At 44.3% G+C, this 18,240-nt stretch overlaps 2 protein-coding genes across 5 annotated transcripts in view; both read right to left on the bottom strand.

Moving 5' to 3' along the window:
- The window catches only part of topbp1 (DNA topoisomerase II binding protein 1), a 73,361-nt gene extending 66,609 nt beyond the window's left edge, over positions 1 to 6,752 (bottom strand). For 2 of the 3 annotated variants that reach the window (XM_060849956.1, XM_060849958.1), the window contains exons 1-3: positions 6,678 to 6,752; positions 2,439 to 2,537; positions 2,218 to 2,352 (exon numbers count right to left, since the gene is read on the bottom strand). In XM_060849956.1, coding sequence (XP_060705939.1) covers positions 2,218 to 2,352; positions 2,439 to 2,528 — 225 coding nt within the window. In that variant the 5' untranslated portion in view covers positions 2,529 to 2,537; positions 6,678 to 6,752. Of the gene's footprint in view, positions 1 to 2,217; positions 2,353 to 2,438; positions 2,543 to 6,677 lie in introns of all 3 variants that reach the window. The other variant, XM_060849957.1, reaches the window with a different exon arrangement.
- A 5,686-nt stretch (positions 6,753 to 12,438) lies between these two features.
- The window catches only part of LOC132832109 (dnaJ homolog subfamily C member 13), a 134,274-nt gene continuing 128,472 nt past the window's right edge, over positions 12,439 to 18,240 (bottom strand). For both annotated transcript variants that reach the window (XM_060849821.1, XM_060849822.1), the window contains exon 57: positions 12,439 to 13,249. In XM_060849821.1, coding sequence (XP_060705804.1) covers positions 13,149 to 13,249 — 101 coding nt within the window. In that variant the 3' untranslated portion in view covers positions 12,439 to 13,148. The remainder of the gene's footprint in view (positions 13,250 to 18,240) is intronic.

Raw genomic sequence — 18,240 nt, forward strand, 5'->3', positions numbered from 1 at the left:
GGTGGGGGGGTGGTGCCAGTGTAGTTGCGGAAGATGGACTGTTCCACATATCCTATGAAGAGACAGGCATAGCTGGGGCCCATGTGTATCGGCGCTGCCTTGTGCTCCCACGAGGAGGTTGAACAGTTCATCAACTTTACCAACACCTTCCATCCCGACCTCAAATTCACCTGGACTGTCTCAGACTCCTCCCTCCCCTTCCTAGACCTTTCCATTTCTATCTTGGGTGACCGACTCAACACAGACATCTACTATAAACCGACTGACTCCCACAGCTACCTGGACTACACCTCCTCCCACCCTGCCCCTGTAAAAACGCCATCCCATATTCCCAATTCCTTCGTCTCCGTCGCATCTGCTCCCAGGAGGACCAGTTCCAATACCGTACAGCCCAGATGGTCTCCTTCTTCAAGGACCGCAGATTCCCCCCAGACGTGATCGACGATGCCCTCCACCGCATCTCCTCCACTTCCCGCTCCTCCGCCCTTGAGCCCCGCTCCTCCAACCGCCACCAAGACAGAACCCCACTGGTTCTCACCTACCACCCCACCAACCTCCGTATACAGCGTATCATCCGCCGTCATTTCCACCACCTCCAAACGGACCCCACCACCAGGGATATATTTCCCTCCCCTCCCCTATCAGCGTTCCGCAAAGACCACTCCCTTCGTGACTCCCTCGTCAGGTCCACACCCCCCACCAACCCAACCTCCACTCCCAGCACCTTCCCCTGCAACCGCAGGAAATGTGAAACTTGTGCCCACACCTCCTCCCTTACTTCTCTCCAAGGCCCCAAGGGATCCTTCCATATCCGCCACAAATTCACCTGCACCTCCACACACATCATCTATTGCATCCGCTGCACCCGATGTGGCCTCTTCTATATTGGGGAGACAGGCCGCCTACTTGCGGAACGCTTCAGGGAACACCTCTGGGACGCCTGGACCAACCAACCCAACCACCCCGTGGCTCAACACTTTAACTCTCCCTCCCACTCCACCGAGGACATGCAGGTCCTTGGACGACTCCATCAGCAGAACATAACAACACGATGGTTGGAGGAAGAGCGCCTCATCTTCCGCCTGGGAACCCTCCAACCACAAGGGAGGAACTCAGACTTCTCCAGTTTCCTCATTTCCCCTCCCCCCACCTTGTCTCAGTCGATTCCCTCAAACTCAGCACCGCCCTCCCAACCTGCAATCTTCTTCCTAACCTCTCTGCCCCCACCCCACTCTGGCCTATCACCCTCACCTTGACTTCCTTCCACCTATCACATCTCCATCGCCCCTCCCCCAAGTCCCTCCTCCCTACCTTTTATCTTAGCCTGCCTGTCACACTCTCTTCATTCCTGATGAAGGGCTCTGGCCCGAAACGTCGAATTTCCTGTTCCTTGGATGCTGCCTGACCTGCTGTGCTTTAACCAGCAACACATTTTCAGCTCTGATCTCCAGCATCTGCAGACCTCACGTGTTACTAGGTATGCTGATAATGGCAGGATATCTGATGCTACTTCCATTGCAAAGTGATTTGCTTTACAAATTGTTTAGTAACTGGAACAGATCAATAGCTTTCTAAAGAAATCATGCTCCTTCAATAAATTAAGAGCCCTGGGCTTTACTAAGCAACTAATACAGTTAAACGTAGTAACTTTTACATTACCAGAGAGTTTTTAAAAAGCATCTGGAAATGTCAATGAATAGTTCAACGTTGAACACTGAAAGGTCTGCCTGAAGTTTAGTATCTGATCAATGATTCCGGCATAACAGATAGCCTTATAAGAACTAAAGGAACCATCTTTCGATGATCAATTTGATGCCAGAGGATTGTGGAGAATAACAGTTATCTTAAAATGTCAACGTTAGTGCAAATTGCAATTACTATGCATTGTGTGTATCGAGGGCTGTTTATTTACCAGTTCAGTGCTCAATAAACTTGTTTAGTAGTTTGTAATCTAAACGTGATCTGATAAATTATAAATCCCTTCACCCGCTGAACACTAGATCATATGGCAGCTTATTATGAATTCTAGCAGTTGGTTTACAGGTCACAATGGTTCTCTGGTTGGTCACTAAATCCTGCTGCCTTGTGGGACCACCAATGGTAAAAATGGATGTGACAGGGGGCTTTCTATTTGGGTTCCGGCCATACTTAAAAGAAAAGCTCAATATAACAACTTCAAAACAACACTCTACAAGAGCGAAACACAAAACTACACACCTGTTTCAGGTGATCGTAAGCATCTCCCTCAAATGGGTCACATATATAAAGTGAGCTGTCTTTTACTTTCAAGTTAAATACTTCATCTTCATGTATCATCTGCAGAAAGTCCTCAGATTTAAATTCTTTAATAGCCTGCAAGTCAGAAAAAAAAGTCTATGAAATGAATTAAGTTAAAATTAAGAAAGGCTTAAACATTAAATATTATTATAGAAACGAACCTTATATGCTTTTGTGAAATATTCAGAATCTTTCCCTTTTGATTTTATGAATTTTACAAGAAAAGGTTCTGATTTGGCAGAGCTCGGCATTTTCACAACCTAAACTTGGAGACAAAAACAAACATCAAATGCATTTAAAGTCTCTCAATATTGATACAAAAAATGTGTTTGGAAACAACCACAGTCACTTGAATACAAAAGTATTTGAATGGTTGCAAACCACTTTAAGACTTTTGAAAGTCATGGGGATTCTCAGTGATTAAAGACTAAACAGCAATCTAGGTTTGTTAATACATCGCATCAGTTATTTGACATTTCAATCTTTTACTATAAGTTCTCTGTCCTATGATCCTGCTTCACTAGCTGCATGAGGGAGCGGCACTCTGAATGTTTGTACTTTCAAATAAAGCTGTTGGACTATAACCTGGTATTGTGTGATTTTTTAAAACTTTGTCCACATCAGTCCAACACTGGCACCTCCACATCATAAATTAATCTAGTGCCATTTACCAGCATTTGGCCCATACCCCTTTTAACCCTTCCTATTCATGGACCCATCCAGATATCTTGTAAATATTGTAATTGTATTAGCCTCCACCACTTTCTCTGACAGCACATTTCATACACACATCATCCTCTGCATGAAAACACTGCCCCTTTTAAACCTTTCCCTCTCATCTTAAACACATGCCCTCTAGTTTTGGACTGTACTACTCTGAGGAAAAGACCTTGGCTATTCACCCAATTATCATTTTATATGTCTCAGTGGTTAGCACTGCTGCCTCACAGCACCAGGGACCCGACTTTGATTCCAGCCTTGGACGACAGTCTGTGTGGAGTTTTCACATTCTCCCAGCATCTGCTTGGGTTGCCTCCAGGTGCTCCACTTTCCTCCCACAGTCCAAAGTCTTGCAGGTTTGGTGGACTGGCCATGCTAAATTGACCATAGTGTCCAGAGATGTGTTGATTAGGTGGACTGGCAATGGGAAATGCAGGGATGCAAGGATAGGGTGGGTACGGTGGGATGCTCTTCGGAGGGTTGGTGTGGATTTGTTGGGCCAAACGGCCTGTTTCTGCATTGCAGGGATTCTATCAGATCACCTCTCAGCCTCCAACACTCCAGGGAAAATAGCCCCAGCCTATTCAGACTCTCCCTGTAGCTGAAACCCTCCAACCCTGGCAACATACATGTAAATCTTTGCTGAATCCTTTCAGGTTTCACAGCCTTCCTATAGCAGGGTGACCAGAATTGAACCAGTATGCCAAAGGTGGCCTCACCCATGTAGTGTACAGCCACAACATGATGATTTCTTGACCAAATTCCTACTTATCCTTCAATGAAATGGCAGTGTTCAGTCTCCAGCTGCCTTACCAATTAGCTTTATGGTCAGAGACATCAAAATTGATTAGTAAACAGCCTTTATCAGAGTAAATATAAAAACATATTACACATGAAGCACTTTCTGAATACTGCTTGCTGTCTTGCTTAAATACCTTGCATCTGAAGTCTTTGAAAACTCTAAATACACATCCTCCCACATTTATTTCAGCAGCAGTGTTGGAGCTGTCTGAAAGATTTCACAGTATATTGTTATACATCCAATCATATGGCATTCACTGTGAAATCTCAGCTGCAAACATTAACTGTTCAGCAATTCTGGAAACCAATTAATGGATGCAACCATTTCCCATTACCCAAGGAAATTTAGAACAGTAATTAATACAAGAACCCTCTTTTGTGGCAACTTCCAGAAACGGTTACAAATGTGAGATAAAGTCAAATGAAATAAAAGGCATTTTTAGGTAGATGTAGTCTATTTAACTGAAGCGCAAACACAAGTGGAGTGACCACGAGATATTCACATTTGTGAATCTACTTTTAGCTTTATATTACACTTGATTATTTCTAGGTTTACCACTTTTTTATGAACATGGTGCAGCCACTCCAAACTGCTGTCTCACAAATATCTGAACTTTCTCAGGCAAATACACATACCGGGCTGGGGTGATTAGGGGTGCATAGGGGGATGATGGGGTGAGGATGAGTGGGGGTGGGAGGCGGGGGTAGGTGATGAGGATGTGGGGTGTTGAGGACAGAGGGTGGGGGTTGATGAGAATGGGGTGATTGTGCAATGAGGATTGGGATGACGAGGATTGGAGAGTGTGGGTGATGAAGATGCAGGGATGGGGGTGGGGTAATGAGGATTGGGTGTTATTGAGGTTGAGGGGCTGATGATGATGGAGGATGTGGGTGATGAGTATGAGGGGGTGGGGTGTGAGGGGGATGAGGGGGTGAGGTGAGGGGGTGGGGTGAAGGGGATACAGAGCAGGGATAGGGGAATACTGATGGGGGTTTGAGTGAGATGATAAGGATATGGGGGATGAGGGTGCGGGGGGGATGAGGGTGCGGGGGGGATGAGGGTGCGGGGGGGGATGAGGGTGCGGGGGGGGGGATGAGGGTGCGGGGGGGGGGATGAGGGTGCGGGGGGGGATGAGGGTGCGGGGGGGGATGAGGGTGCGGGGGCGGAGCAGGTGGGAGAAGGAGTGGGGGGGTGAGTGAGCGGGGGGCGAGAGATCGGGAGGGTGAGGGTGCGGGCGGGAGGGTGAGGTGGGGTGCGGGGGTTAGAGTGTGAGGGGGTGGAGGGTGGAGGGGGTGAGGGTGGGTGTGAGGGATGGAGGGGGTGGTGGGTGTATGGGGGATGGGGGGTGTGGGTGGGGGATGGGGGGTGTGGGTGGGGGAGTGTGGGGGGGATGGAGTGGGTGTATGGGGGTGTGTGGGGGATGGGGTGGGTGTATGGGGGATGGGTGTGTGTGTGGGAATGGGGGTGTGTGGGGGATGGGGGTGTGTGTGGGGGATGGGGTGGGTGTGTGGGGGATGGGGTGGGTGAGAGTGTGTGGGGGATGGGGTTGTGGGGGGATTATGGGGGTGTGGGGGGATTATGGGGGATGGGGGTGTGTGTGGGGGATGGGGGTATGGAGGGGAATGATGGGGGTGTGTGGGGGAGGATGATGGGGGTGTGTGTGGGGGGATGATGGGGGTGTGTGGGGGGGATGATGGGGGTGGGGGGGATGATGGGGGTGTGGGGGGGATGATGGGGGTGTGGGGGGATGATGGGGGTGTGGGGGGATGATGAGGGTGTGTGTGGGGGGATTGTGGGGGGATGATGGGGGTGTGGGCGGGGATATGTGGGGGGGATGTGGGGGGGATGATGGGGGTGTGGGTGGGGGGGATGATGGGGGTGTGGGTGGGGGGGGATGATGGGGGTGTGGGTGGGGGGGGATGATGGGGGTGTGGGTGGGGGGGATGATGGGGGTGTGGGTGGGGGGGATGATGGGGGGTGTGTGTGTGGGGGGGATGATGGGGGTGTGGGGGGGATGATGGGGGTGTGTGTGTGGGGGGATGATGGGGGTGTGGGGGGGATGGGGGTGTCTGTGGGGGGATGATGGGGGAGTGTGGGGGGGGATGATGGGGGTGTGTGTGGGGGGGATGATGGGGGGGATGATGGGGTGTGTGTGGGGGGGATGATGGGGGTGTGGGGGGGATGATGGGGGTGTGTGTGTGGGGGGATGATGGGGGTGTGGGGGGGATGGGGGTGTCTGTGGGGGGATGGGGGGATGATGGGGGAGTGTGGGGGGGGATGATGGGGGTGTGTGTGGGGGGGATGATGGGGGTGTGTGTGGGGGGGATGATGGGGGTGTGTGTGGGGGGGATGATGGGGGGATGATGGGGGGGATGATGGGGGTGTGGGTGGGGGGGGATGATGGGGGTGTGGGTGGGGGGGGATGATGGGGGTGTGGGTGGGGGGGATGATGGGGGGGATGATGGGGGTGTGGGTGGGGGGGGATGATGGGGGTGTGGGTGGGGGGGGATGATGGGGGTGTGGGTGGGGGGGGATGATGGGAGTGTGTGTGGGGGGAATGATGGGGGTGTGGGTGGGGGGGAATGATGGGGGTGTGGGTGGGGGGGAATGATGGGGGTGTGTGTGTGGGGGGGATGATGGGGGTGTGGGGGGGATGATGGGGGTGTGGGGGGGATGATGGGGGTGTGTGTGGGGGGGATGATGGGGGTGTGTGTGGGGGGGGATGATGGGGGTGTGGGGGGATGATGGGGGTGTGGGTGGGGGGGATGATGGGGGTGTGGGGGATATGGGGGGGGGATATGTGTGTGTGTGTTTGGGGGGGGATGATGGGAGGGGTGGGGGTGCACCGAGCCATCAGGCCGCGCCCTCCTGAACCCACCTGCAGCGGCCGCTGTTTCTCAGGGAGGACGCTCCGGGAAAAGAGGCATCAGCGGGGGCCCCGGCTCCCCCCCCCCCCTCCCTCTCCCTCTCTGCCGGCTCTGCCTCCCCCCGGACTCCCGGCCCCCTCTCCCCTCAGTCTCTCTCCCCCCCCGGCCCCTCTCTCTCCCCGCGGTCTGTCTCCCCCTGGGCCCTCCCCCCTCAGTCTCTCTCCCCCCGGGCCCTCTCCCCGCGGTCTCTCTCCCCCCGGGCCCTCTCCCCTCAGTCTCTCTCCCCTCAGTCTCTCTCCCCGCGGTCTCTCTCCCCTCAGTCTCTCTCCCCCCGGGCCCTCTCCCCGCGGTCTGTCTCTCCGCCTCCTGCGGCCAACCCTGGGGTTACCCGGGAAACAAGGACCGCCGCCTTCACCGACTCATCATCGAGAGCCGCCGGTCTAACTGGTCTTTGCACTTTCCCAACATGACTCCTGTTTATGAAATTAACTTTTTATAATTTTCTAAAATGGACAAATCTTGTTTCCCGCTCGGAGTGATTTCACAAAATACCGAAGGACCCTCGGGCATATTTGTGGACGCAAAAGGTTGAGGGGTCCTGAAGAAATAAGGCGGGAGATTGGAAACAGAATGAGATCACGTGACTGAGACTAAACCAGGAAGTAGATGAGGAGGCAGGTGTTGCTGTAGGCATCACATGGGGAGTACTTTGCACATAATAAAGAATATAAATGTTTTCGAAAAAGTTTAGAGAAGGCTCATTTGATTAATTCTTGGGGATGAATGGTTAGCCTCTGCTTCATTTTGAGGACTTCATAGACCAATATCTATCTGCATAACACTGGCCAACCCAGGCACAGTCTGCTGCATTGGTCATCCAGATTGTGAAAATCTTCAAACACACCCAAAGGTGGGTCGTGAGAATTTAGTTCATAGCCCATAAATTTCCTTTAGCAGCTTCTTCCATTGGGTCCTTGGGAAGAAAGGTTGTTGACACACACGTTTTGCAAACAGAATGGTCTTTATTCTTTGGAACACGTTTTATTATAATATCAGATGACACCAGATACTTAAATACAAGCTAAATAAATGTTTTTATTTCAGATTTCTAGTATCTGCAAAGTGCTGAGGAAAGTTAGGTCTATGGAGCGAGAAACAGTTAATGTTTCAAATGCAGTATGACTTCTTCAGCACCATACTTTGTTCTGTCAATTCTCTATCTATTCCATATTTTATACAACATAGTTAGTCCATTTCAACCTCATCCGCTACAGTGATTCCCATTCAAAATCTTTGACCCATATCTAAAACTGGTATATTTCCTCTAATTTGTATGGCACGACAATGGATCATTTGAATCCCACACACAATTGGCATATGGGCAGTTCTGCTAAAACACAGTATTTCCATCCTCGTACAATCTTGTGGTATTAAAAGATTGTGTAATAGCAGCACCATTTAAACTAATAGGACTGAAATCACTTTAAAAGTTTGCCCTATAGAAACAATGCCCAATTCATCAATCATATTATAGCGAATTCATATCAACAAAACATGCATTGTAGCAGAACAAACTGTACTCCAGGATTGGAAAAACAAATATCATAATGTATGCTTATATTCCAACATCATAAGGTTCTTCCTCAGAAATCCACAACTATCATTTGCTTTGGATATTATTTGCTGAATGTAGAACCACAATTGAAGATTGTACGGTTGTATTTTATTATAGAACTTGTGCTGTGTTGCTGGATCCTTTTATGTTTACAGATGTATACAACAAAGCAATTTATCAGAACTGAATGCCATCTTCCATTAGTCCTGCCAGTTTTGCAGTTCCAACAAATCATCTTGCACTGACTTGATATCACGTTTTCTCCTTGATGCATAAACCATAAAGTCAACTGGAAAACCTTGTTTTTTAAAACCTTGTCGTGAAGGTTATTTACATGTTAAAAAGAAGTGTGCCAATGTGTCTCTCTGCCCAATCCAGAAAGGATGATCCCCAATGGACATCAGTGCCTTCTATTGGTGAGGAAATGCCAGGTTCAATTTAATAACATTCCATTAATGCCATTGTAATGAAGTTTGGACAAGAGCTTTTCACAAGTAACTTGGTGAAAGGTTTTTGAGACGTCTAGTTTTGACATGTGAGGAGCTTCATAGTTTAAGACTAGAAGTTAGGTCATCAACAAGTAAAAATGCATTTTGCTGGATCATTTGAATAAAAGCCAGGCTATCAACAGATGATCAGCTTCATGACAAAATAAATAATGATTATGCAAATTGCTGGTCACAGAATCACAATTATATTAGCAAATGGGACAAGATCAATTGAGAATATCTGGTCAGTGTGGATGAGTCAGACTGAAGGGTCTGTTTCTTGCTGTATATCTGTGACTCAATGGCTTCAATTCTAGTCTCACTGCTGTAAGAATGATGTTACACTCGAAAGGATTCAGAAAAGATTTAAGGATTATAGGGAGAGGTTGCATAGGCTAGGGCTGTTTTCCCTGGAGTGTCAGAAGCTGAGGGGTGATAGTATAGAGGTTTATAAAATCATGAGGAGCATGGATAGGGTAAATAGACAAGGTAGTTTCCCTGGAGAGGGGGAACCCAGAACTAGAGGGCATAGGTTTAGGGTGAGAGGGGAAAGATATAACCGAGATCTAAGGAGCAACTTTTTCACGTAGAGGGCGGTACATGTATGGAATGAGCTGCCAGAGGAAGTGGTGGAGGCTGGTACAATTGCAATATTTAAAAGGCATCTGGTATATGAATAGGCAGGATTAGGAGGGATATGGGCCAGGTGCTGGCAGGTGGGACTAGATTGGACCAAAGGGTTTGTTTCCATGTTGTACATCTCTATGACTCTAAATAGTCTGGTAAGTACTATAAAACATTTGTTATGAAATATTGATGGGGAGATAGTGGATGGATAGAGCAATTATGGGCATATACATAAAACGTAACATTCAGGGATAAAGTTCAAGTTGAGTTGGTAATCTAATGGTAGATCAGAAACTGGCTAACACCAGAAAAAGGACTGGATAAAACACATATGTTTAAGGAATGAATTGCAAAACAATCACAGGAGGGCATTCTATTGAAAGGTTGGGACCCAGTTGGCTGAAGTGGAAAAGCATGAAGTCAGGAGGGCAAGTCATAGGGTGACTTGGAGGTCGGAGTAATTGACAGCAGGAAGTACTGATAAAATAAACAGCCTAAATGCCTCCTCTAGGTGGCATAAAGAGCACACATTCACAGAGGAAACTAGCATCACTTGGAAGTGATGAAAAGCAGCAGTATCAACATCGGTAAATTGCACTCCTTCCCTCTTTTATATTACATTTATACAGTAGCACCTTGACATACAAACGACCCCATTCACGAACGAATCAGTTTACAAACAGGATTGTATGTAAAGTTTTGCTTCAACGTACGTAAGAAATTCAAGGTACGAACGAAGGTGAACATTTTAAATGACAATGTGATGTCCCATTTTCGGAAAATTCTGCAACAAAGGAAAAAAAAACAAGTTTCTCTGGATCATTTTCTGGTGGCATCCCCAACCTCCAAGAGACAGAAAAAAAGAGAAAAGACTCCGGAAATATCTGAACAATGGGAAAATTGATTCAGTTTGCAAACTTTTCGGTTTGTGAACCGGGTCCCAGAACGGATTAAGTTCTTAAGTCAAGGCGCTCCTGTACTTCGAATAAATCACACCGTTTTTTTAATATAAAATTATCCAAATTAGCCATTTAAATGTAATAACCCTTTAGTTAAGGTCATTTTCTTTGCCTTTGCAAGGTGGTCAATGCAAACTTACTTTCTCTGCCTTTCCTAAATTACATTTCTTACTTAGGGGGTACGGATGTCAACAGGTGAGGGTTTCCAATTTGTTAATAAGAACTTTAAAAAGGTAGGTTTCAAGGGTTTAGGAATCAAAAATAAAATCACCAGATATCTAATCATCTGGTGGAACTTTTCAGTCATATCAATGTTGGATATGGTTTTTGTATATTTGCTTGGGAGTGAATGGTCTTTTCGTTTTGCTGAGCTACAGGAAAACCTGTCAACTGAATGTTGAATACCTCATATTTCCAAACTCTTGAATACCCATTTATGGAGAAGTTAATACATATTTTGGGAAAGTAGACTGCAGGTGCAAGTGATAAAAATAGAAAATGTTGGAAAAGCTCAGCAGTTAATGTTTTCAGTCCAATGACTTTACAGAGCTGAGAAGTCATATTGGACCCAACACAAACTGTTTCTCTCCACAAATACTGCTAGTCCTGAGGTTTCCAGCACCTAGAGTATTTTGTTTCATATTTTGTGATATCAGATGACAAGAACAAGTTAAAATGTAAAAAGGTCAGTTAGACCTCAAAAAAAATTGGAACAATCACATTTTTTCCTATCAAAAGAAGATTTGAGCTGAATCATATGGAAATTTAATATGACTCTTACCCATGTTGCTATGTTACATATAAAGCACTAAGCTTCAACCTACCCATTGTTTGAGTTTGCCTACAGAAAGTGAAATGAGCATATCCCAAGATGTAATATCCAGCTCCGATCTCATGCTACACGCCCCTGGAGCGCACGATTAGAATACGGACACAGTCAACACAGTAACGCTGAACATGCCAATGTTTTGCAAGTACTTTCTATTGTGATAAAGCATTACGAATCAAAAACAGACCGGAGCATTGAACAGAGGTCATTTTCTGATGAAAGTAAATCAAAAGGATTTTAAAATGCATTGAAGGAATAGATTGACTGCCTTTAAGTCTTCATAAAACTGGTAAAGAAAAATAGAATTAAACAATAAATATAAGCACCTATATCAGCTGTACACCAACCTTTTAAATTGTACTTTTAAAATATCTGAGTCTTGTTGTAGAGGAGGTTTACAGAGGTGGAAATGTAAAAATAAACACTCAGGGGCGAAAGCACAAAAAGGAAAAGTCTGTGATTGTGGAGGAATGCACTGTATATTTGGTAATGCCACTGCCTAGGCAGGCCCTCATGACTACCATTTCCTATTCTAGTGTTGTGGGTCCTGAAGTACTGAACAGTTCAATGCTGGATGCACACATTCTACCACAGGTGGGATACATGATGATTGAGAAGCTAAGTGGCCAGAATGCTCAGGTTTTTAGAATTCTTTCTGCTGTTTGTACTTGTCCTCCAATCTGGGCTCATGGGACAATTCTGCAATGGTTGGGACCTCTGTAGATGCTTCTTCTCCAGTTTGGAAGGTTTGACGCAAGAGATTCCTGAGATTCGGTGAGAATGTTGTATTTTCTTTCCCAGAATATTTCGAGGATATCCCTGAAGTGTTTTCTCTGCCTCCCTGATAATCACTTGATGTACCTGAAGCTTTTTTTGGGAAGTCTTTTGCCAGTTGTGCGCAAAATGGAATTACCTCCATTAATCTCTAGCTCTCACTCCTCACTTAAGCAGCACTTTGGAATCTTGACTAAGTTTCTTTCTTTGCTACTTCTCAATCTCTCCTTATGCAACTGTCAAATTTGGCTCATTAATATTCTTCTGAATCACCTTGGACCATTTTATAGGCATTATACATACGCAAGCTGCAAAACCACTTCTCAAAGTAAGCTGAAACAGAAATTTTGTTGACAAAGAAAATTACACAAATTCTTATAAGCTTCAAAATACCAGACTGAAACAAGTAACCAAACCAGATCAGTTCTGCATAGGTGATACAATGTTACACACGTAAGGATGCTAATTCCCTTTGTACTTTATTCTTAAAATTTTATGTACAAGTAGGACTGATTTACTAATGTACATTCAAATATAGAAAGTTTACACATTGGTATTATATAGCACAGGTCACAATTACACTAAGTATTTATAATATGTGAATGTCCAGGTTAGCATTTTTCTGAAGCTCTCTCTCAATCAGAAGTAGAAGGCAATTATACAATGCTTTACAATGATGTTGTACTAAGCTGACTCATTAAAGATTAGCAAGCATAATCAGCAGTGGTCCTTGGCCTGATCTAGGAAACTGGTTTAGTTAATGGAAACATTGCTTTCCATAAAATCTTGCCTCCAATCGTGCCTTTAAAACAGCAGCCAGGGAGATTTGTAGTTGGATAAAGATTTCATGTTTGAGCTACCCTATAAACAACAAAAATGTAAACTGTCAACTGCAAAATTAAGAGAAAAAAATCCAGTATTTAGATTCACAGTCAGAGATACCAGGTACAAAGAGAGAATACTTGAGTTTTCTATCTCTGATCCATACTATTTTTAAAATAAACAGATTGGGTCACCGGTAAAAATTACTTTACAAATAAAAATGAGAGCATTACATTTGCAAATGCAACAAGTGGGAGAAAAAGTTCACTTCTTTTTAGTTGTATTTGTTCAGAGGGTCATAGTCAAAGTGAGTGGTTCATGACTGCAGTTGCTTCAATCTTCAAGGCAGAGAGAGTGTAGATCTTACTTCATCTGGCCAGGTCAACCACTTCATTATCTACAGGGGGCGGTCCACTGGGGATTACTGTTGACATTGCCCCTGAAGTAAGATAGCCAGCAATTCCAGGGCCTAGATTAAAATTAAAACAAAAAGTTGAACACATCTCTTGAATTTAGCGTTGCAAAACACACAGGGTAAGTTGGGTTACAGTCACAAACTGGTATCTGGGAACACCAAGTTTACACTGATTAAGGCAATTTAAGTTTGAAAACACAAACACAAGTTTACATTTCAGGGGATAATCCCATTAACCTCAAAACTGTGTTTATTACCTCATTCTCTCCTGACTTTATTCATTCTTTTATTCTGAGTGCACACAAAACATCGACTTGAAGATTTTAGCTAAGTGTACAATTTTCAAACCTCAAAAACATGCACTGAGGAAGAAGGTTATCTACCTGCTTCACACTTAAGAACTGAGCATTGTGCCTGCCAGAGAAGCCCTAAAGCCCACTTCTGAGATGAAGGGGACTAGTACCAGTAAGGAGGGAAGGTGAGACACCTAGGGAAAAGAAAATATACACAGAAGATGACAGACGAAAGCAGAAAGTAAAGCATAAGTATTGGATAAGTAAATAAAAGCAGGAAAGCATACATTAAAACAGTTAATATTGGATAGCTGTTTGTTATTTATGCAAAATCCCTCAACCATGATCAATAAGATTCATCTTCATCAATACATTATCAGGTACTGTGCCAATTTTTGCCAAAGGTCAAAAATTCATCATATACTATGGAGATTGATATATATGTTTCAGTTCTCTAATTTAACTTGTCAATCTGTTTTCATACAAATGAACTCTAATACAAAAGTAAATTAGAATTGCTATCACATTCTGATCAAAGTGGAACAACTCGAAGCGTTGTTTCCTTATCGCAGAGATGCTACTGACCCATTGAATATTTTCTATTTAATCTGATGGAATTGATTCAGTTTACTAAATATAAGACAACTGATTGTCCACCTTGATATATGTTTTCTTTCTTGGATAGGAAGAACCTTTATTTCTACAGCCACCAATTCCATTGATAATATTGTTTAAGAGCAGGTCCTTGTGCAAATATCATAATGATGACACCTATCCACTTCCCCATAAAAATCTTTCACACAAGTCAACACTTTCTCTGAAGCTAATCAGAGCACTTGGTATACAAATTAACAGTCTCAAAATCATCCACTGAAACCTCATCCTACAAGCAAACTGCAGATAACAGACTTCTGATTTTAACAAAGGAACAGGCTGTTGGTAAATTATCTGATATATTTCCATGGATCAGTAGACATCTTCAGAGTGTTGCAAATTCATGTTGCAGATAAACTGATCAGATTCTAGAAGTCAACAGTACTTATAGCTTGGGGGTACCAGTTATACTGAGAGTTGAGCATTAATGGTTCTTTTGAAAAGATAACATGGTCATAAAAAGATACCAAACTTGATGTTGATCAAATGATCTACCACTTTAGATTTCCATTTGCAATACTTTGTTCCACACATTTTCTAAACAGGGGTATTTGATAAACCTGAGATTGCAGACTTGCAGCTAGACCTGAAGTAAAATCCAGACAATATTAAACCAAAACTAACCTTGCCTTTCAACAGGTCACTGCTCCCACCCACAGTTCAGGAATGCAACCAAAGAGGTTGAACAAAGAAAAGACCTTACTAAAGACAAATAGGAATGTAAGAATCTTTACCACACCTGCACCACCTTATAACAGAAATATGTTCAACCAATGACATTTTTGTTCTTTTCAAAACTGGCTTTTTGCACTTGAACTGTGACTTCCCAGAAATTGCTGCCCTCCTCTCCCCCCCACCCACCCACCCATCCAACAAAAAAAAAAGTGCTTCAGCAGCTTCAGGATGACAGGGATTTCTGGACGGACTGATGTTGATCTAGTTTTATGCATAAACAATATTGGATACAAAAGTAAAGGAATGATGAACCTGCCCAAGATGACTGATGAAATATGTACACTCCCAGTCAGTCATCCCATTACAGGAAGAACTCACCACAATAAACCTGGAAAGTAGTTACTAGTGTCATGGAGATGTACTGCATGGAAACAGATCCTTTGGTGCAACTTGCCAATGCCTACGAGATATCCTAAATTAATCTAGTCCCATCTTGGCCCACATCTACCCGAAACTCTTCCTGTTCATATACCCATCCAAATGCCTCTTAAATGTTGCAATTGTACCAGCCTCCACCACTTCCTTTGGCAGCTCATTCCATACACACACCACCTTCTGTGTGAAAAAGCTGACCCGTAGGTGCCTTTTAAATCTTTCCCCTCTCACCTTAAACCTATGCCCTCTAGCTTTGAACTCTCCTGCCTTGGTGAAAAGACCTTAACTATTCACCCTATCCATGCCCCTCTTTTTTATATAATCTTCTCCGCTCTAGTAGTTTAAGTATGGATCACAACAGGTACTCCAGGAACAGTATTAAGACATTCAGACAGCTTAACTTGCTTCACTATTCAGGTGATAGATCTTTATCTAAACTCCAACACTGATCTACATGCTTCACTGCTGATGTTCAGTGGTAGCAGTGCGTACAATTTACTCTATGCACTGCAACAATTCATCAAGGCTATTCAATAGCATCTTCCAAACTGGCAGCCAACTAGAACCTTGGAGTGCAGGTTCATAGCTCCTTGAAAGTGGAGTTGTAGGTAGATAGGATAGTGAAGGCAGTGTTTGGTAAGCTTTCTTTTATTGGTCAGAGTACAGGAGTTGGGAGGTCATTTTGCGGCTGTACAGGACATTGGTTAGGCCACTGTTGGAATATTGCATGCAATTCTGGTCTCCTTCCTATCAGAAAGATGTTGTGAAACTTGAAAGGATTCAGAAAAGATTTACAAGGATGTTGCCAGGGTTGGAGGATTTGAGCTATAGGGAGAGGCTGAACAGACTTGGGCTGTTTTCCTTGGAGCGTCAGAGGCTCAGGGGTGACCTTATAGAGATTTACAAAATTATGAGGGGCATGGATAGGATAAATAGACAAAAGTCTTTTCTCTGGGGTAGGGGAGTCCAGAACTAGAGGGCATAGATTTAGGGTGAGGGGAAATATATAAAAAAGGACCTGAGTGGCAACATTTTCACGCAGAGGGTGGTACATGTATAGAATGAACTGCCAGAGGAAGCGGTGGAGGCTAGTACAATTGCAGCATTTTAAAAGGCATCTGGATGGGTACATGAATAAGGAGGGTTTGGAGGGATTTGGGCTGGGTGCTGGCAGTTCAGACGAGATTGGGTTGGGATATCTGGCCGGCATGGACAAGTTGGACCAAACCGTCTGTTTCCATGCTGTACATCTGACTGTGCTTCCTAGTATCACCCTCAAAAGGCAGGTTTTCAGTACTAACAGAAATAGTTTCTTGATATCTTCTTCATCAAATCCCTTTATCATGGCAAAACATCTTAAATAGACGATCCACCAATCTAAATTCAAGGAAATTACACATCAGGAAGTTAATTCTTGAAAATTATTTCTCTGGGGAATTCACACAGAATCCCCTCCATAGCCAAAGATAGTGTCTAAAACTGAAAGCAGTAGCCCCGTCTCTCAGGGGAGAAGAAGATGGCAGAGTGGTATTATCACTGGACCATTAATCCAGAAACCCAGCTAATTTTCTGGGGACCTGGGTTCAAATCCGACCAGGGTAGATGGTGGGATTTGAATACAATAGAACAAAATATCTGGAATTAAGAGTCTAATGATGACCATGAAACCACTGTCGATTGTCATGAAAAAAACCTATCTGGTTTACTAGTGTCCTTTAGGGAAGAAAACTGCCATCTCTTCCTGATTTGGCCTATAAATGACTCCAGATCAACATAATCGACTCTTAACTATCCTCTGGGCAATTAGGGATGGGAAGTAAAATGCTGGCCTAGCCAGCAACACCCTCCTCCCATGTACAGAAAAAAGTTGAGGTATGACAAAAGTCACAGACAACCAAAATATTATTTCTTTCCCTTTGTACTACAGAGATAAAGATCAACATTTCATTAGCCATTTGATTTCATTTGCTATATGCCCCCTTGCTTTTAATGGCATACGTACATGGAAACACTAAATACCAGACTTATCCATTGTTCCTAGTTTATTACTGTTTAGGACATATTCCAACTGGACTTTCTCAAATCAAAGTGTGTTTATTATACTTCCCAGTCAATCTGTTTATGTCCCTTTGTTCCTAGCACCTGCTCCCATCTACACACATTGTGTGCCTCTTAAGTGGCATCATCTGCAAACAGATAAAACTTTCCATTCCTTCATGGCATTGACAAATACCAATGCCCCAGCACAGACCCCTGGGGAACACCCTGCATCACATCCCACTGATAACAGTATGCTGTCTTTATCCAACTTCTTAACCGATTATCAACCAACAGCACAAAGGTAGCTCCAAATCGGTGTACTTTTACTTGTTCCCAGTGTCCTGTGAAATGTTATCAAATACCTTCAGGAAGTAATTACCCCCACGAACAACCTCTACTGATATTCCTTTATTATATCCTCAAAATATCCAACCACATTAGTCAGATATGGCCTGGACTTCACTAACCTATGACCCTTTGAGAAGCTTCTAGTTGTTCAAGTGCTCAGTGTCCCTGATAAATTCCATTATCATCCTCAGTTATTTGATTACATTTTTTTCTTCCTTACTTAAATAATTGCGACATTGATTTTATTTTTTCCATCACTTCTGCTTTATTTGGAACATTGATGTTAATCATTCACTTTTTGTCCCTTCACTCGTCATTTTCCTCACCTTTAGATTACAAGTATCTTCTCTTTCCTTTTAAAGCATTTAGAGTCAGAGCTGGACAGAAACAGACGCATCAGTCCAAGTAGTCCATGCTGACCAGATATCCCAACCCAATCTAATCCGACCTGCCTTTTAAATGTTGACAATTGTACCATCCTCCACCACTTCCTCTGGCAGCTCACGTACCACCCTGTGTGAAAATGTTGCCCTTTAGTTCTCTTAAATCTTTCCCCTCTCACCTTAAACCTATGCCCTCTAGTCCTGGACTCTTCCACCC

This window comes from Hemiscyllium ocellatum, chromosome 34 (genome assembly GCF_020745735.1).
Source record: "Hemiscyllium ocellatum isolate sHemOce1 chromosome 34, sHemOce1.pat.X.cur, whole genome shotgun sequence".
Lineage (NCBI taxonomy): Eukaryota > Metazoa > Chordata > Chondrichthyes > Orectolobiformes > Hemiscylliidae > Hemiscyllium > Hemiscyllium ocellatum.